The sequence below is a fragment of the Vanellus vanellus genome (genome assembly GCF_965231255.1).
Source record: "Vanellus vanellus genome assembly, chromosome: 1".
In the NCBI taxonomy this organism is placed as follows: domain Eukaryota; kingdom Metazoa; phylum Chordata; class Aves; order Charadriiformes; family Charadriidae; genus Vanellus; species Vanellus vanellus.
Genome location: NC_138905.1, coordinates 26,310,409 through 26,332,497, shown reverse-complemented (window position 1 = coordinate 26,332,497; position 22,089 = coordinate 26,310,409). Strand labels below are relative to the sequence as shown.

The window sequence follows — 22,089 nt, the reverse complement described above, 5'->3', positions numbered from 1 at the left end:
CTGGAGGATGGCCACATGTGGCAGTGGGTTTGTGATGAGGTGTAAAAATGGTAATGGATCTTAAAATTCAACATGGAAGACACAGATAAGTCCTTGCTGCTCAGTCTGAGAAGATTGGTTTCACTCCTGCTTTTGCAGGGCATTTGGCCCAGTTTTTTAATCAGGTGCCTGATATCTGCTCACTATATGGGACTTGGGCCATGAGGAGGTTCTGACCAGGGAAGGCTCCTGGCTGGCATTTACTGCTCAGGTCAGCAAACGCTGCAGCTGTTGCAGTGATCTGTGAATGAAATCTTCCTGCGAGCAATCCAAATCTAGAAACTCTCCAAGGTTGGAGAATGACTGGCAAAGAGTTTTCAGGTGCTTATACACCACAGATGTGGTTACAACTGGACTTGGCTGCCTCCTGGAACTACTCTCAGCTGAGAGACAGAGAGGACTAAGGTCCACAATGTCAGCAGAATCGCCCAGCCTCAGCTTAGGGCACAGGAAAGGCATCCTGGTGTATGCACAAAAAAATACACTCTTTGACAGGTTTTGCCTGGGAAAGTAGTGGGAATGCTTACAGTGTTGCCACCCTGATTTTCCCGTTCCCTGAGCAATCCAGGCTAGTCTGTCTTTCCACACAAGCATTTGTCTTGCTTCATCACTTCCAGGGTCCAGCCTGTCCCGTGCATAGCTGCTTCCTCTACCCATCCATATCACCAGTTCTTTTTAAAGTAATACTTCTGCTGTACGCCTCCCTTCTGCATTTCTTTTTATTAGTGTCACTGGTGCAGGGACTTTATGAGTGTCTACCAGCCTTGCATGCTCACTTGGTCACCTGCGGGGTTGGCCAATGGTGTTAATCACACAGAAGGTCTTGGAATAGGCATGACGCTAATGAAATTGAGTGGGAGGGAGAGCTGAGATAATCCCGATGTGTGACTGTGCTCTCACTATGTGATATGTTTACTGTCTGGTGCTAACCCTGCTCCATCTCTCCTCTCCCCCTGCCTAGCAAATCTGCCCTGCCTGTCCCCAGCGTCCCTGGGTTACTCTGGGGTCAGTGGGAAGGGTGAGGAGGTGAGGGGAGGAAGCAAAGCCTCATTGGGCCACTTATCTAAGAGAGAAATTCTAGATTAATTTTCTGTTGTAATAATTCAACATCTTTGTGACAGAAATATGCCTCTTTATAGGGCGATGCATTTCTTTTGCCAGCTGGCCCTTATAAATGTCTACACACCAGTGGTGATCAGTTTTGTGCCTATTACCTTTCTGCCACTGGAGTTGCTGAGAGCCTCAAGAATGGCCAGTAAAATCAGCATCTGATTCTTTTGAGTTAATTTGATTATAAACTATGTGGGGCAGAATTTTCTTTGTTTTACAACAGGGTCAGATCTCAGCTAGGACAAAAACGTACTTCTGTAATAACAAGCAATATGAGGAGACTGAAAAGAAGTAAAGCAGCTAAATTAATTTAATTACTTGGCCTATGCTATTCTATATTCTACCCTGTTACTAGTACAGAATTGTAGCCATGGCTCTGATCATGTAACAGTCAGCCAGCATCTTCACTGAGTTGCTTTTTCCAGAGTTTTATAGCTTATCTGTAAATTTAAGTTCTAGTATGAATGGTGCACACAGAAGAAGCAGCCCTTCTGGAAAATATTGAACAACCCCCATCCCCCCACCCCTCCACCCCCCCAATCTTTTAACTGTGAGGCTGCTTTAGGAATGAAGAAGCAAATGCTGTATTTAATAAATACTGTTTTCTATGCACCTGCCAAAACAAAAAAGCAAAAAACATCCTAAATGATTAATCTAAACTGAACATGTATTTGCTGATGTTTTTAAAGGGGAAAATAAACAAGACATACATTTCAAAATGATGCGCTATCGTCATTTTGTCTTTATAACTCTGAAACTTCACAGGTGCTTTTTAGCATGAATTTCAGTGCATTCCAACCCACAGTTTAAATTCCTTTCCCTCTAGATCTGCTTTACCATGAACTTTTTTTTTTTTATACTAAACATATTTTAGGTATTTTAAATGTCTAGAAAGGACTAATAGTTTGAAATTTCTCCATTCTAAATATTCAGGGTGGCTTGCTTTGAGATTGACTGAATTACAGAGGGAGAGATCCCTGCATTTTTTGAATATGAAAAACTTTTAAGGACAGCTTAAAGCTAGATCAATGGTCAGTAGTAGGTGAGATATTGAACCTGTAGCAATGTGCACATCACAAATGAAGCTTGTAACACATGTCAAAACCATCATAGGAGTGTTAAGTATCAAGGAAGAAACCGTATTCCTGTTAAATCAATGGAAATTTTGCCAGGACTTCACTGGGGGCCAGGATTGCTCCTAGTCTTCCTAGCTTCCTTTAAATACTCAGCATCTGCTTTGAGTTTCATAGCCACCCTTTTCTAAAAGCATCGGTTATAAAACTGAGTGTTAAAGGGTCTCTCTCTTTCTTTAGCAACCTCAAGGCATAATGTGTAAGCCATAGGAGAGTACTAATCTTTGTTTCAGAGTCTTTTCATCTGATAGGTCAAATGGATAACAGGAGGCAATTAAACGGAATAGGTCTGCTTTGTGTGACAAGTCTGCAATGACCTCAAGGCATGTAGTGGCGGTAGTTCAACTGAAATCATCCATTCTCCAAAATCAACACTGAAAAATGAAAAAATGCACTTTTAATGCTCATTACTTTCATGGTTATGCAGCTTAGAGCAGGTTGCTATATATGACTGAGCAAAAGATACTGGATAACAGGCTTTATTTTGACCAAAATCCCCTAGTCTTGGAGGTGCTTGGAAGTCTGCTTAAGATTCTATGAAAGGTTTTTAAGCATCTCCTGATGTGAAGAAATCTTTGCAGCTGTTTAGCACACCTTTCCAACCTACAAAGGTTGGAAAATTACCCAGCTGTAAATACCAGAAGAGGACCAGGTTGTAGCAATGCTGTTTGCCCAGTCTGTTTCAGAAACAAAATCTTTGTGCTCCAGCATCCCACACCAGTCAGACAGATGGATGACCCCAACACAAGATACAATATGGAGTTCTTCTAACTCACCAAGATGCCCTGTCAAAGAGCAAGCCTGTAAGGCAGGCAGAGAGGACTTATTATCACTCCTTCCTGAATATTGTGCTGCAGAAACTGTTGAGAAATGATGCGAGGTGACTGTCATTCTCCTTTTTTCCTGTATGAGAGAATTCACGTTCCTGCTAGAGACAGAGTACCACTATGAAAATCTAGGAAGAAGTTCAGAAGGCTTCTATGAAGATGGGAAGTCTCCTGTATACTTTCAGGATTAATGTACTTTCATGTTCTGAAGTGATGTTTTTCCTGCTAAAAGAAAAGCAACTGGGTGAAGACTCTGCAAGTAAAAATGTCCCGAGCTTACAATGTCCTTTATGAAAAAAATGAACAATGTGCTGGGCTCAGGACAAAGCACAGCGCCTGAGTTGTGTTTCATCCCATCTGTAGCCTTGTGCTTCATTAAACAACCAGGAGCTCCCAAGGTCACTCGATTGCTCTTGAAAGTTTTCTAACAGATCTGACAGTTGATGGGCACTTTAGAAACAAAAACTTTATTTCCCAGACAATAGTCTTGATTGTTCATTGCTCCATGTTTGAAGTGTGTAAAATATAGCCTTTTTGATCTATTGAGCCTACTTGAGTTAAAAACTTTAAGAAACAAATCCATATCATAACCCTCCTTGTAACAACAAAGGATAATATAAAAGGGAGGCTAAAGAGGACACATTCTCATTCATCATCTGTTTCCTTTTCTTTCAATTGAGTGTTACTTAGCTCAGCCAGTAGGGTCTTCTGCTGAATTCATTACCTTTGCAAGTCACCACATGTTCATGTTAGCCTGAGCGTTCCATTTACCACCAGTCCACGCGGCCGCAGACGAGTCAACACTGACCTGGCTCTGCTCCAGGAAGTCTTAATTTGTCCAAATGTACTTCTAGCTATCGGCAAACCTTTTGCTCAGCCACACGTTGTAACTCTTAAATCAGCTATTCTTTATTGCACATGGGTTGAATCTCATGTTACACTTCAGAACTCTGAGCCAAAGACAAGTAAATAACTTGGGAGGCGGAGGTTGGGGGAGAGGGAGCAAGAAGTCATTGCTGTGTAAAATACTTGAAAGGCCTCATTAGATGTCAGCGTAGCTGCTGCATTAGATATCAGTTGTCGCTGTCAACTGATCTGTTTGACTCTGTGGTACTTTGAGAGATTGCAGTTGACAGAACAATATCTACCACCAGTTCATGTGACAAAGAGGTGTTTAATTGTTTTGATCTGGAGGTGTTGACTTGCTTTGGTGGATCTTATAACTCCCTTTCACATGTGCCCCCCAGCTGTTCCTGTGTCTCAGATCTGTGTTTTACCCGTTGCTGTGGTTAGAGGGCTAATGTGTGAATTCAGCTGAGGACTTGTAGCGGCTTCCTTACCCATCAAAATGGCATCATGGAGAACACCCTAGGCAGAGGTGAAGCAGTGCTGTTGGTTGGTGTTTTCAATGGTACCACTTCAGAGATGTCAGCATAAGAAGCATTCGTCAAGCCAGAATTTAGAGGAAGTGAAGCATTTTTTTTTAAGCGAATGCAGGTATCTGGCCTTAAGTCCTTTGCTGTACATGTTATCATCACAAATGGCAGTACCAAAAGGTACTTAAGGCAAAGCCTGCAGCTGCTCCTCAGTAAAACCAGCAGTTTGTGTAGCCTTTCACTTACTGCACAGCCACTTTAAAAGGGAAAATGTTCTTTTCTAGTTTTCATCTTTTTTTTTTTTTTCATTTGATCTTTAGAGTCTGCTACAGAAATTACTGATATTAAGATCTTGATTTTTGAAAGAGGGGATGTAATCTGGACATGAAGCTAGGATGCTGGGACTCTTTCTAATTTGGTTTCCCAAGCTGCCTGACACATATCAACTGCTGAGCCTGCCTCACCTCTTCTATTATAAAATGTTGATGTTATTTACGTACTTCAAAAGGACTACTTAATTAACAACAGCTTGTAGAGTGATTTCAAGATGGAAAAACATGGCAATTACTGCAAACAGTAAAGGCACTGCAGGCTAATTTTCATTGATGATAATGTTGATTAACAAATTTACAGCTCTAATGAACAGTGTTACTGCTTTTGAGTGCAAGACCAGGTGAAGAGTTGCCATGAGAACTGATGCAGCTGAGTGTGCTGCAGTTCAGCGATACTGACGTCTCTTTATTATTATGATAATTGAATTCATTGATTACTAGGAGTAGATCTACCAAAGTGAGGATCTGTCACTCCCTTGTTAGCTCTGCGTGATGATGTACATGCTGTGCGTCATCTCAAAGGAGCAAGCACCTTGTGACAGTCTCACTCCCCTTTCTCCTTCTTCCAGCCACCTCGAGAGAGGCTCCCTCCTAGGTAGATGCTAACACAAAACCAACAGAGGTGTGTAAAGCACCATACAAACAGGATGCTCTATAGCATGAAGAATAATTTATAAGAATTTCCTTTTTTTTTAGTTCTCCGTTCTAACCACCAATGCTCTGAATTTGTTTAACCTTCTCTTCTTTAAGAGATGGTAGAATAAGTTGAGGCATTTTGCAATGACTTAAGGAAATACTAAGGATCTTCTATCCAGTAGTTTGAGAATTTCAGGACACTTCTGTTTTTCATCAGTCCCTACCCATTTATTATCTTTTTTTTTATATCCAGCTCCAGTAAATGGTCCACTGGCTAGTGACAAATGAATTAATGTCAATGTAATCTTTTCTATTTCCTTAAAACAGCTAAAAGTCTCATTTAAGAGGTGTAAATATAGGTACAAACTCCATTTCATTCTTTTCAAACTCTGTCTTGTGAGTTAATACTATACTGGTTACTGTTCCCTTAGCAACACAATTAAAACCATATTCTAAAAAGGAAGAGGTGCTCTACTTTCTTTTGAATAATGAGCCGAACAGCCCTTCTCAGCTGCCCTGTTCTTATTTTCAGTGAAATATTTGACTTCTTTTAAATAAGGCAATTATGTTTTGTGCATTTCCATTTTCTCAACATTATGGTCATTTTAACTAAAGCAATTGCTGAAAAATGTGCACTTTTGACATAATTGGGCTTTCAGATGATCAGCTGAGAGGAGAAGAGCTGCCACTCTTGTACTTTCTGTCAATGTTATCACATAGCTATGGCCTAATGTAAAAGGTGTATATGTTATAGGAAGCACAGTTCTGCCTCCTTTCAGCTGTGTGCTGTAGCCACCAAGATAGGACAACCTGTCCTCTCTTGTCTGCCCCCCTAGGCAGCATTGGCAAGTGTGTAGCTTGGATTGCTCTCATGGGATTCATTGGGTTCTGTGTGACTTTGATGCCATTCATGGTCAACAGATTGAAGATGTAGGCCATGAGATTTGAACTCCCGTCTGATGTTGCTGGGCTGTTCCTGATGGATGTGCTACAGCACCAAGGTACAGGGCTTGGTTCCATAACTCCATAGATAGTTGCAACAGCAGAGGGCTGTGTCTTGCCTTTTCATAAACATGAGGGTAAATCAGAAAAAGATCTCTGAAGTCATCTGTGCACTGTGGAGGGCCTTTATGTTTTTTAATTCTGGTTTTGCCTGAACGCCAAAGCTGTATGATCAAAATTTACACTGTGGAATTTATTTGCAGCTGCAAGTAAGTAGCTCAGTTTTCTTGCATAGTCAGTGAAAAAACAGACCCTTTCAGAAAGCAGTTCAGAACCAGTATTTCTCTTAGTGCTCCAAGGACTGGTCTCTCTCTCTCCATTGCCCAAAGACAAAGCCTAAGAATACTATTTTGCTAATATAGGCACTTCAGTTAGGTAACTGCAACGATGCATAGGAGTAGTTGCAGTGGGACCACTGCAAATTGCCATAGTGGAATGCCATTGTCTCTTTACAGGTGGAAATTGCCTTAGTGAAATGCCATTGTGTCTTTACAGGGCAGATATGGAAGAAAAAGCACTTGATATATGCTTCCTGTGCATATTCAGAAGCAAGTCTGCTAAGTAAATGACTTAATGGGATTTTACTGGCTTATTCCTGTTATCACTGCACAGCCAAGTAGGCAGAGGGTAGTCTGTTTTGTCTCTGTAGCATCAGCAAACAGGTAGTCATTTACAAAGTCCAAATCAGTTATAATGCGTAACACAACACAAAGATGCCAATGAGGGCATAATCTGAACATGAGGTGCTATATTAATAAGGGTCTGGTTTTGATTAGTAAAGCCTTTAATCCTGCTAAAGGGTGCATGTAAGGCAAAGGACCAGATTAATTTCAGATCCCAGTTGAGCTTGGAAGGCTGAACTGAGCTGATCTGATGAACAGCTGATAAACATAGACAATCACAATGTCATTTTAACGGGATCTGTATGAAAATGAATAGCTCTTTTCCTTGAATGGCTGCTCACAGCTCATCACCAGAAATACAACTTCAGTTTTATTTTTCATTTCATGCACCAAAGTGGAGAGTGCATGCTTTAAAGAAGAAGCTATACAAATAAATTCACAACATTAGCACGATGCAGTATGTCATTAAAAAGATAAGTAATAAGGTTTGGGAATAATGTGAACAGCTTGGCTTTTCCCTGACTATTACTTCAGAACTTGAAATGTGAGGTGTGTTAGAGTTAATGGAAACCACCCTACATGAAATAATGACATAACATAAGGGCTCTGTGCCTTTTTATCAGCACAATAAAAGCAGAAAATACATGCCACCCATTGACTAATCTCACATCACAATATTTTGATTACTATTAATAGTCACATGCCTCAGTAATCTTGAGGACTCTGGTACATCAGCTCTGCTCTCACTGTGTTCGGTGGCAGAACTAAGCCTCCCGTAGATTTCAATAACTACAAAATGTAGCCTTAAATGGTGAACGTAGAAACAAGGCTATGGGGTTATTTACTGAGCTGTCTGTGTGATTACAGTGGCAAAATCCCTTGGTCCTTAGTCAAATAAATGTTTTAGGCCCATTAATTGTAATCAGGGCTACCTGAGAAACAAAGTTTTGGTATTCTATTTTTAGAAATAAAGGATTCCTGTTAAGAAGAATGGGGAAGAGGTTGCTTTGTGTATGTGGCACTCATGCATTCACCTGTAAAGTGGGAGCTGCAGCTAAGCCTCTGAGCTTGCAGCTGGAAGGGGGTGCTTGGTGAGTGCAAAGCTCTGCTAGCAGATCCAAAAAGGGTTATAGTCTCACCATTTGCTAATTTACATTTTCAGCTCCTCTCTACCTATTCTGTTTTACACATTTTATCCTTAACAGCAGGAGTTGACCGCTGCTTCCAATGCTCTGCTGACTTCCCTTCTCATACCTTTGGTACTTTTTCAGACCTGCAGCTTCCAGTCGTCACCCCAGAGTGCTCCGGCCAGCCCGGGCTGACAAGCGTCAGCGCCGCAAGGAACATGTCCCAGGGTGGCGAAAGCACTGACAGGACACGTGCTGCCCATCTGCGGTACTGGTGGAAGCAGAGCACAAGCACACAGCTGTAAGCTAATGATATCCCTCCCTCAGAAACTTCCTCGTGCTTCCTTGTGCTTTTAGTTGGGAGTCAGGGGTGCAGAATGTAGCAAGAGAAGAGATGGCAGCAGGTGGAGCATTTGGATGTATTGCATCTCTTATACTTGCATAGTGTTTGTTTCTGTGCTAGCCAAGCTTGAACATTTTGTGTGTGAACAGCTAAGTCTTTATGTTGAGGGCACTGAAACACCTAGACAGATAAATACAGAGCCAGAAACACCCCTGAATGTTTAGGTCTCATAGCAGCTGAGCTATTTCCTGCTCCCATCCCTGCCTTGTCCCTGCCACAGACACACATATGTAGTCCTCTACACAAAGACCCTCCCTTAAGTGAAGAACGAAGAAATACTTGAGAACTGGCTGTCCAAGTGCTGTTTCCTATGTTACAGTATCTCACAAATTTTATGCTCTGAGGACCTACCATTCTGCAGAGGGGAGAAAAAGGTCTCTTTAAGATAGATATTATTAGACTCCCTTAACAGATAGCAAAATTGAGGTCTGGAAAGGCCACATATTGCCAAAGATTACACAGAAATGGGAGGAGAACTCTGTGTCTTTTACCAGTAATCAGTCTTGGAGACCCATAATTTGTATAGTCATCTTCTCATTGCATTTGCTATGAGATAGATTGATACTCAGAAATTTTAACAGGCAGAATAATAACCACAGTTCTGAATATGCCCAAGTATAGCTCAGACTTCCCCATGTAATAAGCTTTTAAATAACAGATTTTTTCCCTTGGGTTTGTTTTTTTCTGTCCTGTTTCTATGGGTGATTCTTTTTGTGTGGACTATGGGAGCTGTAGGGTAGTATCTAGAGAGCCATGTCACTTCCTAGACAGTTAGCTTGCATAATTCTGCTATGTTCATCTGATTTGTTATGGGTTATTCCTAGGTGTCATGGTCTTTCATAATGTTTGGAGTAATAGTTTATGGCTTTCATTAGAGAAAGCATGCAGTACCACATGTTTGTGTCCCTTTATTATGTTGAAGAAAGTGCTAACAATAGTGCAGTCTTTCCATAGGGTTGTTTGGGTTTTTTCTGAATTCACTACAAATCAGTGTTAAATCTGGGTACATTGACTATGCAGTTCTGTTATTTAAGCTGCTTGGATGTCTTTAAGGTTTTTACCTTCATGCTGAATGTCCCACGTTTGCAACAATTACAATGTGCCCACAATGAATTTACCGATATATACTCTCAAACGTAACTCCCTCCTAACATAGTTACTTTCTATGTATGGAAATTAAGATTTAAAAATACTGAAAGCAATAAAAATACTTTATGGAAAGCTTTGTTCCAGCCTGCTTGGTTTCATCCACTGTGTTGCTTAACTCAGGGGAAAAAAAGGCTAATTTCCTATTTCCACTAATTTCACTGCTTCGCTATTTTCTTATAACTCATTTTCCTCACTTGAAAAAGCACTTCATTAATGCTATGTATTTTGATTACTTCCCAGGAATAAAGTATCAGCTTCATCAGACCACAAGGACATCCTTAGAGCTCACGACCTTTCTGTTATCATCAAAGCATATGTGCTTGTGACATCCTTAACACCTCTGCGGGCATTCATTCATTCAACGGCCACTGTCTGGCACCCACCCAAGAAGAAGCACTTTTCCGTAAAGGTAAAAAGTTTCATTTCCTAATTTTTCCATCTTTCAGGCAAAGTACAGAGACAGAAAACCAGATAATATAATTCTTCTCTTTTACCCCTTCTTTATTTGCAGTCCAGAGCTGACAGTGAATATTGTCCTAATGTACAGCTTTCATTTCTCAGAACGAGTGGGGTTTGCTTCATGAAGCAGGGAAGGGTTGCCCTGGGCAGTGGGGGTTACGAAGGGCCCTGGGATTTGCTTGCCTCAGAGCCCATTTTTACTGGTGACATTTGACAGGAGTTGCAAGGTTGGGGTTTTCTCTAAAGCACAGCAGTGGGGGTGCTGTCATGCAGTAAAGTTTTTTTTCCCGGATATTGACAGCGTTGTAAAAAAGGAAAGTAAATATTTAAAATGGTTTGTTTAGATTTCTTTTTTCAGTGCATTAAAACAGAATGGAAGAGGGTCAGGGCACTTCTAAATAAAGGGAAGGAAGTATACCATGGAGAAGGTGGGCCTCCCATGGTCTCGGTTGTACAAAGAAGGATGCTTCACATGTGCCTTAATAGGATTAACTCTGGACATCTCCAAGTGCCTGGGGAGACCCCTCTCTCTCAACATCTAGTTTACTCAGCAGTCCTCTGGATTTCCAAACATGCCTTCCCATTCCTTTGTTCTTTCAGCAAGGAACTGCACTTACAACATGGCAGCTCTTCATGAAGGAACTACAGTTCTGTGCTGCTCCTTTTCTTTTTCCTTTGGAAGGAATAAGTTCACAAAGTAGCAGTGATTTTTTGAGGTCAGATAGATCAGCTTCGGCAGCAGCCATCTGAGGATGGGTGCACATTGCCCATGTAGCCCTCCTGGGGTAGGAGCAGGTCTTGGCTTTGGAGCAGTCTGAGTGTTGTGCTGTCACTGTCAGGACTCTTGAGGATGCCAACCATTTGGTATGGTCTACAATTTTAGCACTCTCAGTAAAGTGCCTAGTCTAAGCTCATTGTCTAATTCTAGTTATTGGAGAAACAGACACCTCTAGAGAACAAATCATCCCACCCAATTTAGACTCTAATTTTGGAATGAGATGAGTTTACTGCTAAAAGTGTCTGCTTCCTTCCATGGGCTGTGACATTCTTAGAGAACATGCCAAATTCTAGATTGCCAAAATGAGGTAAGATGAACTTACTTCTCTTTCTTTTCCCCCTCGGAAGCTATGGAAGCCCATGGAGATATATTATTTTGCCATCTATTTTCCTCTATTTACATTTAGGAAGACTAATGGTCACTCACTTTCAAACCTTGGGGTTCGGTTTTGGTTTATGTTTATTAAAATAGCACAATGTCCAGCAGCATCACTATTGCATCTGAAGTAGGGACTACTTTAAAGACTAGTAGACATTAGTAATTGTGATATGGCTCTGTAAAATAATTCCCACTGAGGGAAGTCTGCTGAATGGGGTGCCAGCCACCATTTACAGAGTACTTTTGCAGCTGAAGAAGCAATAAAAATGATAGATAGAAGCAGCAGCACATCTACAGTAGTTTCAATCTGGTTACTGCTGCTGTGGTGTTTTATCTTCCACAGCTTTAGGCAGACTTGTCAAAATGGCAAGGAATAAACAAAAAATAGGCACCACAGAAAGCACATTTGTGGTGATGTATAGCTTGAAATGCAAATTAACAAAATGATGGAAAGTGGGGTGTATAAGATTGTCTCTCAGCATAAACAGTTTGCCCTATAAAGAACATGGGAAGAGTCAGGGGGTCTCCAGGAGAACTGAGACACTGGGAATTCATGGAGTGGCTGGAAAGCACTACTGGGATAATCATAAGGAGGCTTCTGGGCTTGGTGCAGAGGCATCAGACAGGATATCATCAGTCAGGAAACAATACTTGGGAGAAGGTTTGAATTCAATTGTTGATATCCTTTGGCATGAGAATATATCAAGTTTCCCATAAACGTCATGAGAAACATCATGAAGCTGTCGCTTGTTGCCAGTGGGATGTACAGTGCCAGCAGAGTGGTCTCCTCGCGCAGAGTAGTCAGTGGAGCTACCCATATTTGTACCAGCCAAGGAACCTGGTCCAGAAAGCTCCGAAGCTTTCAGTTTCTGCCATCTCTATTGTATAGGACAGAAATTTGTTTGTTACACTGTGAAGCTCCAACCTATCAGTAGTCAGTAATGACAGAAAGGATGTCTAAGACCTGTTCTGGTTGACAGAATACCCATTGGTGTCACTGGGGACTGAACATGCCTATAGAAGAGACTTTGGTCTGGAAAAATTTACTAGTGTTTGATGTGTTTTTCCCCAAGAGCAGCTGACTGATTATTTTTTTTTAAATGAATAGATGAGAATAATTTAATCTGCTGGATTGCCATCATAGATGTGCTGCTTTCAGTAATGTTGCACAATAATTTAGAGACCTCCTCAAGTGTATATAGGCCTCTGATCAGCAAATTTTCTCATACCAGTATGATTAAACTGTTATTGATGAGAAAGTGATCCACAGTTGTGGTTAACTTGCTTAAAACATTACTACCACAAAATCAGTATGTTAAGTTTAAAATTTTATCCCCTATGCAAAACAGCTCTTTACGGTTGCTAGAAGTAACCAGAATGTGATATATATAAAAGAGACATTTTAAAGAAGACTGTAGATGGGATACCAGATGATATCAAATGATTAAGAGAAACTGTGTAAACAAAAACCAGAAGTTTCATGAATTAAATAATACTGCATTCCCCACTGCTTCTTTGTTAGTAAACTATTATAAATGGTTTTTACAACTCAGATTTACATACCCTAATCATAGTGGCAAGGCTTCAGAATGACTCCTTGAATAAGCATTGGCCAAATGGCAGTTCAGGAAGAGTTCAAGTGTGTTTTGCTCACCAGCTGCCAGGTTTTCTCTGGATTATACATATTTTAGTATCTCAGTTCAGAAAGCAAAAAAAGCTAAATCCTACGCTGGCATGAGGATTTTGTGCGTAGTCAAGGAGTGGCAAAAGTGCGACTACATCTGGGCCCTGGTTGGGAAGATGCAGGAAATGCAGGGGAGAGAATGGCTTTATGCCACGCAAATATTTTGATACGAGACTTGCGTAATAGCCTTATTTCCTTGAGGAAATTTGGAAACCGCTTATTTAGACCATCTGTGCTTTGAAACATTAATAATAAAATAGAAGCTTTCTATTTTGCATATGGTACCAATTAAGGGACGGGTCTCTGTCAATGTATGCGGTAATTCCCTTTGTGTTAATCGACATTATGCACGTGTATTGAGCAGAAGGCTGCCCCCTGAATAATTTTCTGTTTTGTGGAAGCTGGTGTGCAAACCAGTAATTTATGATTAATATCTCAACGTTTAACACACTGTGAAGTGCTTCTTTTGCCCTGCCATTAACTTTTCCCAGCCTGGTCCTAGTTCTTAATGAAGGGGTGCACTTTTATAAACTTTAGTTGTGCCACGTCCTACGTCACCTGGAAAAGCTCTCTCTGCTGTCAGCAGCTTCCTACAGCCCCCGCACCGGCTCACCTTCCAAAATAGACAGTCAGGTGCCTTCTGGATTTGAATTCTTTGACTGGTGTTCTTGCATAAGCCTCGGTACCCTCAGATGAAACTATGCTCTTAAGCGACTTTCCAGTTGTGCAATGAAGTAAAGATAATTTATTAAAGCAGTTTGCTTGCTGTTAAACTTGCTGTGGTGTAAGTCACTATGACTATTGCTGAAATTCTCTCTCTGTGTATTAAGCATTTTGAAACTTGAGTAAAAAGAAATATTTTTATACTTAACATATATGCAAATAAAACTGGACCCTCACCTACTCAGGAAATACATCTTTTAATATGACGTGGAGGTCTGGCTTAGAGCCGAACTGTGCGACAATTAGGTTGCAGTATTGCCCTCAAGTGGCCAGTTTAGGTACTGCTTCAAGTAATAGCCACAGATAATGTGAGATAGAATGCAAACATACACGTAGATAAAGAGGAAAACGCTTAGAAACAGAAGAAAGTCTCGCATTTTTTTCCCTTTGTTTTATTTTTGAAGTCAATATTCTTGCCCTGTCACTAAGCAGGAGCAAATACAAAAGAAAATTGCCGTCAACTCTTAATCAATTAGATTGCAGGGTTATTTGGGAATAAAATTAAATGTGTTTGTAGGTTCTGTAAGAACTTAGCACATGCATTTCACTGTTCTTGCAAGTAGCCTGTGCAGAGAATCAAATGCTGTAATGCTCCTCTTCCCGGGAGACTGAGCATAGCACAAATGCCATCTCTGTTTTCTGTCCTCATAGTATCTCTAGAGCCCTTTCATTTCTCTTTTCACTGATATAAGAATGAAAGTCTGTCAGGACTGGGGGAGATCAAAGACACGCTTAGTCTGACATTCTGTTTCTGGCAACAACCAGGCAAGAAAGCATCATGAAAATGTGTAACAGGACAAGCATAAAGTGTTACTCCTCCCTAGGCAGACTATAACTATTTCTGGTAACCTGCAAGGTTAGAAACACAAAACTGGAAGTCGAATATATATCTTGATGTTTAATAAGCTCCAGTAGACTTTTATGCCATGCAATTCTCTACTAGATTTTTTAATCCATTAAAGCTTTTTGTCTTCCCAATGTCTTGCAGCAATGACACTCTACAGATTATTTGTGTTGCTTGAGAAATAATATTTATTTGCTTTAAAACCTGTACCCGATTACTTAATTTCATATCCATAATTCTTGCCTTAAAAGAAAGAATGAGTAATCCTTCTTTATTTACCTTCTCCCTGTCTGTGCCAATCTGTCATGCAGTGCACAAATGACGTTAAAATTATTTCTGGAGTTCTTTTCTGCTCTTATTATGAACATCCCAGTTTAGCTAGTAAGAGGTCTAGACTGATTATTCTTCATAACATGTGGTTATGCATAAGTAAGTCTTTACACTGTTATCCAGGCCCTTAGCTCTCTGCTTTTCTCCTGGTCCATGGATCCTCTTGCTCTGGCTGTTAAATCCAGGCAGCTCTGTAAGCATGCCCCTCTGTGGCTCCCAACTTTCCTAGTCCTACCTCCCATTATCCTGATTCTTCTTCTCATCATTCCCTTTTTGCTTTCCAGCTTCCCTTAGTCAAGCTGATCCACTTTTGCTTCTCAAGGCGAGCTGGGAAATGCTGTTAGTAAATCCCCTTTACTTTTTCACTAAGAAGTCGATGCAGGCTTGGGAAACCGTTCTTAGTTCACTCTCAGTCAAAGGACCTAATTTAATAGTTGCTGAAGCTACTGAGTGGCTTTTTGTCTTTGGACTTAGTCTTAAGAGCAGGGAGGGATCTTTAGAGGAAACCTTTCTCAGATGGCCTTTTCTCCTCCATGTAAATAAGTTATAGAAGTGTTAAGGGATAAAAGTTTTCTTTGTCCTGAACTATTAATTAAGATCTCTTTAAAAGGTCTTATGTAAAGAAAAAATATACATAAGTGGGAAATATGCTGTACAAAATAGCTGAATAATACCGTGGTTTCTCCCTTCATCCCTTCATCAAATGCCATGCTAGAGCTGCAGAGAAATGGGACATCATAACAATAAATCAGGATTGGAATAAACAGACCTACCTAAAGCTAACGCTATAAACTTACGATAAATTACTGCACTGTTTTCTCTGTGATGTATTCTGGAACCATTGTTTTGATTATGGGTACATTTCTCTCCCATTACATGTCTTATGACTTTTTCTTTTCATTTTTTTTTAATACTGTGACGAGTGGAGAGGTCTGCCTGTGCTAGCAGGCAATATGGGAAATAGCTTTATTGCAAAATATGTTTTTTCTGGCCTTCTGTGTGGAATCAGTCTGTATCCTTGCAGACATCTTAGATATTTAGATACTTCCATATGTATAGTCAAAGAGATTCTTGTTTATGTGCAAAAGAGTATTTTTGTATCTAGGAATGAGTACTTACATCCAGAAGTATTGGGACTTGGTGAAGAGATTTTATCAAATATAGATCCAGTACGGAGAATGAATGTACAAGAATGAACTGAGAGTACAGAGCTTATACTGAAAGTTATCAGAGACTGATTGAATTGATTCGTGTCAAAACATCTTCAGCTATTCTCAAGGAGAGAATAAGTCTTTTGAGAACTTCTGAATTAAGTCTTTTGAGACCCTGCAGATCCAATTGATCAGAAAGAGTGCAACAGCTCTGATTCATAGCAGAACAGTCCTGAGACACCTTTTGTTACTTCAAAAAGGGTAATTTCTTGAAACCAAAGGTCATCTGAGGTTCCTCAGATGTAAACCTTGCTTTCGGATATGGTCCTGATAACTTTGTCTGCCATCTAGTTTTGAAGGCTACAACTAGGAATCAGCAAGGTTCTTTCAGAATCTGTTCACACAAATCCTGTAAAGTATGATGCACCAATTCCCAAAATATAAACCTCAAAATTACACTGAATTACTCAGTAGCCCCTATGGCCTCTTATCTTCTATCTTCTTGCCTCTTGGGTAAGTTCAGAGCTCAGCTGCACCTCCAAAGGTGAGATGCTGTTGCAGGAAAAAAATCGATGAGTTCACATTGTTTAACCAAACCCAGCATAGAAGTGGCTAATTGGTGATCTGTAATTAACTGGCAACCAGTAATAATAATACACTCACTATCAATTTCAGTAACAGAACAGGCAAACCATGATACCAGACACTTCAAAAACGTTAACAAACATTGCACATTTCTAAACATCCATCTATAAATACCCTCTGAAACTGTAGTCACACCCTCACCCACTCACCCACATTTACCCAGACCCTGTCTCACAGGCAACCTGGGTTACAATCAGAGCCCCACTCTCCTGGGATGCAGCTTCCCTTCTTGCATGCACCTCTGCTCGGAGAAGTGGGGGCTCCAGCTCTGTGCGTACCCATTTCCCATGTACCCCCATGGGACCCGTGCCCATCCTTACACCCTGGTATTCCCTGCGGTGGGGGCAGAAGCTGTGATGCCAGCGGGCTGACTTCTGGAGGTGCCTGACCAGGTTTTGACTGCTGCTGCTGTTGCCACCCCAAAGTCTCTCCCCCCCCCCCCGCTGCAAATTTTCATGCTGCTTTTACTTTATTTCCCAAGTTAACTCCTTCCTTGTTTCAAAAACCACTTTGTAATTTCCTGGTTACTGTTTAACTTTGCTGATGATCGCCTTCCTCTTTGTCATGATAAATTTGAGACAAACATCCTCCAGACAGTTCTGTATATTCCAGGCACACAGGTTTTGTTGTCCGTGGGTGGGCTGTGTGAGCACTCCCACAGTGTATCTCCTACCTGTCTTCAGCGTCTCATTTAGATTCCCTGTGCAGTCACTGGAGGAACAGAGCAGTTTTAGATTACGATTAATGTCACTGTTTTGAGGTGTCTACCTTAGGATGGCGTAAATCATGTTCTTCAAGCATCTTTGTTCAGCAGTGAGGTATAGGAGCTTAGGCATTTAGCTAGCCCAGACATTAGACATAAACATAAACCGTGTAGTCTTGTAGGGTGGGATTCCTCTACAGATTTTGACACCTGAGTGAATTGCCTTCACGTGAGCTGTGCCTCTGAACACCTATTACAATCAACAGAAAGCTAATCAATGCAGTCAGTGAAGGTAAATGCTTTAAGTTTGCATTTGGTGCCATTCCTGAGGTTAGTTAAGGAAAATCTTTCTTGTTTGTCTCATCAGGAGGCAAGACTGTCCTAGGACCGAGCTAGAAGGCAACCTCAGAAAGATCGCTACAGTTCATTTTTATACTCTTTCTCAGGGAAAGCCTCAGCTGACCACTCAGCCAGCTGCCCCAGGCTGCCCCAGCATCTCTCCTAAGATATACATTTGCAGAAAAATTGCCAGAGGAAAATCCTCTCAAGGGAATTACTACAGTCATGATAACATCCAGCCCTGCGGGTGCCACACTCTTCCACTCTCCTTGAGTCCCCATGACTCTGTGCATGAAGCTTGCAAGTCACAATTCCTTTGTCAATTAAATTGCATTTTTTCAGTGTGTCAGGCCTTTAACTGATGGTTCCATGTATTTTTGAGGAGCCAAAGGGAACCGTGTCACTGAGATCATAAACATTTTTAATGGCTGCAGATTTTAAAAAGTGGATGTCAAAGCGGGTAGAGAAAAAGTGTTGTAAAATTAATATTGAGTTAGCCAAATCTTTTTTTTTTTTTTTTCCAGTGGCTTATCCTAAAGCAAAAGTAGTTATCAGTTAGGGAAAGGTCAATGAGTTAAAATTAAGAATATTTCTAGTTCATTCTGCCTTTACAGAAAATGTGTGCTTGATCTGTGTAATTTGACTGCATTTACACACTTCTGTAAGGCATTACATAAACACGTGGAACATGCCTCCAACTGTACGCATCCAGCATGTGGATGAATGTCTTCAAGCTCCTGAGAAGCTTTGCAATTCTGTATACAATGGTGTCATTGTACAAAATATATGTGCATGTCTGCATTAAATTTTATAGCCTACTAAAATTTAATTCCTATTCCCCTGCTTAAAAATTTGCCAGCCGGAGGTCAGCTTTCTCCCAGACTAAATTCCCGTGATTGCCACCATTTTTTCCCATTCTATCCTCTTTTTACTATTCAACGCTGCTTTTAATCATGTACAGTCAATAATGAGATTGAATCTTGTTGGACAGGTAGTCTGTTTCCACTGAAGGTGAGAGAACCAGCATCAGTGGTGATCGTCTGAAGAAACCTTCAATTCAGTGACTTTAATATTTTGCAGTTGAACACAGATATTTCTATATCTTTGTTGGGCACACTCAGAAGAACCTGAAGTTGCTGCAGGTTTTCACACTTTATTACCCCTAATCTGTACAGTTTAGATTTTCCCTCTTGGTTGCTGAGAATTCTGTAGAATCTGTAGGAGTCAAACCTAACCTGAACTTGTTTAAATAGGATATTTTTCATGAGTTGGAATTTAACCTGAAGTGTTGGTTTCTTGTCTCCGTTGGTCCTGAACCAGCCTGACTAAATATTTATTTTCAGTCATTGGCCTAGAATAAACATTGTCCTAAAACCTGATATCCCCTAATGAGAACCTGTTGAGCAATGTTTCTTTTCTAGTCTGGCTAAGGAGGGCTGTAACTAGAACGCAGTACATTGGAGAAGCCAGTTTTATTTTAATGCCTGTTGTGTTGGAAACAGTTGGCTATTATAGCCAACAGCATGCTCTGAGTGCAAATAGGGCAAATCAACCTGTCTTTCATCAGTTCATACTAGAAATATATGCATTGTGTATGCTTTGTGTTGAGGTGCTTAGGAATCAATTTACGGTGAGGAGCAAATGAGCTCAAAAGACAGCTTTTTCTGTCCCTCTCGCCCTTCCTTCCCATAATGCCATCTCTCCTTATAAAATTCTGCAACCCCTTATGTTCCCTGTGTAGCAAAATAACACAGCTTCTCACTTAGCCCCTCAATACCCACTGCAGATTTAGGAGATAAGAGAAAAGGTGCAAGCCAGTGTAGCAGGAATATGAATGATGTAGAGGATCTGATGTACAGATGGTCAAATGATGGTCAAAGTCAGATGAAGAACCACTATGTTGTCCCACCTTGGTGAGCTGAGTCTTCATTTTAAATTTTTGGTCTCACAGGAACAGTTTAATTAACTGGTTTTGGCCTGAACAAAGAACCAAAATGGGACAATTTCACTCAGAGATGAATCTAAATCAGAACTGATTTGAAAATGTGCAGCTTCTTATTCTTAATCTTTGTACTACTCTGTGGCAGAAACACAGCTTTGGTGATCGTATACCTTGGGAAACGTGGACTCCCTCTCAGCCTGCTGTGGCAATGAAATGGAGTGTGATCTGAAGATCTGCATAATCTGTTTCTAAATAGCAGCTGCGGGGCTCTTTCGCCCTAGAGACTCGTGGAATTGTGGTGCACATAGAAAACTTTCTACAGCATAAAAATACAGTGTGATGTAATTCAAGATTTCAGCATGATGCAAATATCCAAAGGGCAGAGTTGAGGCTGTATATGCAACCTTCGCTTTGCAGTTTCCCGGCAGTCAGGGTTTAATTTTACAACTTTAGTCATATATACTGTTGTCATTTTTTTCCTACTGGCGTTTCAGAAAGAGGAGAAAAAGTCCCAGGCACTGCAAACCTTCAGCCCAGATCTGTGCATGGGGGACAATTATTTTAGTCAGTAAATCTTGGGAAGGGAACCACTTGTTAAAATAAAACCAGAGGTGGTAAGAGCAGGAAGACAGGCAGACCAGCTTTCTACCCACCAGTTATTTACCAGCACAACAGAATGGAGTTACTGGAACTGAAGAGAGGAAAGGAGGATCAGTGTTAGCTGCATACTTGATTATTTCTCATGGCTGGCTGTAGGCAATGCTGCACTAGTTTTTGAAAAGGAAAATGGAAAGTGCTTATTACATTTAACTGCAATATGCTGCCTGAAGAAACTGACAACAATTCGTCTATGCCAGTGCAGACCAGCGTGCTTGGCAATATTCATGCTCACATGGGGAGGCTCCAACACCACCTACCTAGAATTTTTTTTTGAACCAGAGTGCACAGAAGTATGTTGTAAGATCTGGTGTCAGCATGATGAATACATCATAACACATCACCGGTAACTAGTGGTGCACCCCAAGGATCCCTACTGGGTCCGTTCTTATTCAACATCTTTTTGAAGTGTCTGCATGATGGGATAGAGTGTACCCGCTAATGACACAAAACTAGGAGGAGTAGATGATACACCAGATGCTCATGCTACCATCCAGAGGGACTTCTACAGGCTGGAGAAATGGACTGACAGCAACCTCACGAAGTTCAACAAAGGGAAGTGCAAAGTCCTGGGAACAATCCCAGGCACCAGTACATGCTGGAGGCCAACCAGCTGGAAAGCAGCTTTGCAGAAAAGGACCTAGGAGTCCTGGTGGATACCAAGTTGACCATCAGTTAGTGGTCTGCCCATGGGGCACAGCTGGAGTACTGCATCAAGTTCTGGACTCTGCAGTGCAAGGGGGATACGAAGAGTCCAGTGCAGGGCCACTAAGATGATTAAAGGACTGGAGTGTTTCTTATATGAGGAAAGTCTGAGAGAGCTGGGACTTTCTAGCTTGGAGAAGCTTCTCAGGGGGATCTCATCAGTGTGTGTGAATACCTGAAGCGAGGCTGTAAAGAAGACAAAGTCAGGCTCTTTTCAGTCGTGCCCAGTGACAGGACAAGAGGCCATGGGCACTAACTGAAACACCGCAGGTTTCTTTTGAATATCAGGAAACACTTTTTTACTTTGAGGATGACTCAGCACTGGTACAAGTTGCCCAGAGAGGTTGTGGTGTCTTTATCCTTGGACGTATTTGAAAGCTGTCTGGACATAGTCCTGGGCAAGCAGCTGCAGATGACCCTACATGACCAAGGACATTGGACAAGATGACGTCCAGAGGTCCCTTCTGACTTCAACCATTCTATAGCTCTGTGATTCTGTGATCATGCTTTAGAGCCAAAATATCACATTAAACCTTGTTATGGACTTATGCTAAAGGCCAGGCTTGGTTAACCCATCTGCTGTGGGTACTTGTTCATGACTGTAGTAGTAAGAGGCAGCTAGAGAGATGCCACCACATAAGTCCCCAGGGGGTTGTCTACAGAAGCCTGCATGCTTCCATCATGTTACCCCAGTGGGACATGTATAAGTGAGTGATAACATAAAATATACAATGGCATTTCTAAGTCAATTTAGTAGAGAAATTCTTGGAAATCAGATTTTTTTATCTTCTGAATATCAATACAAAACATGTTCTATGTGTACTTTATGTGCTTTATCTCTGAAGGTGGTACTTTTTTACTGCCTAAATGTACCTGTTTGGTAATGTGGTACTACTAAATTATCTAATAGTTTTACATTGTTCGGCTATTAATTGGGTTCTGTGCTGTGTGATAACTCTAATGGAAATATGGTTCAAAGGCAGCCCCTTTCTTC

At 41.0% G+C, this 22,089-nt stretch overlaps 1 protein-coding gene across 1 annotated transcript in view; it reads left to right on the top strand.

The window, feature by feature from the left end:
* CPED1 (cadherin like and PC-esterase domain containing 1) overlaps positions 1-22,089 on the top strand; it is a 153,715-nt gene that overhangs the window by 41,097 nt on the left and 90,529 nt on the right. The window contains exons 6-7 of the mRNA XM_082498842.1: positions 8,350-8,506; positions 9,998-10,166. Coding sequence (XP_082354968.1) covers positions 8,350-8,506; positions 9,998-10,166 — 326 coding nt within the window. The remainder of the gene's footprint in view (positions 1-8,349; positions 8,507-9,997; positions 10,167-22,089) is intronic.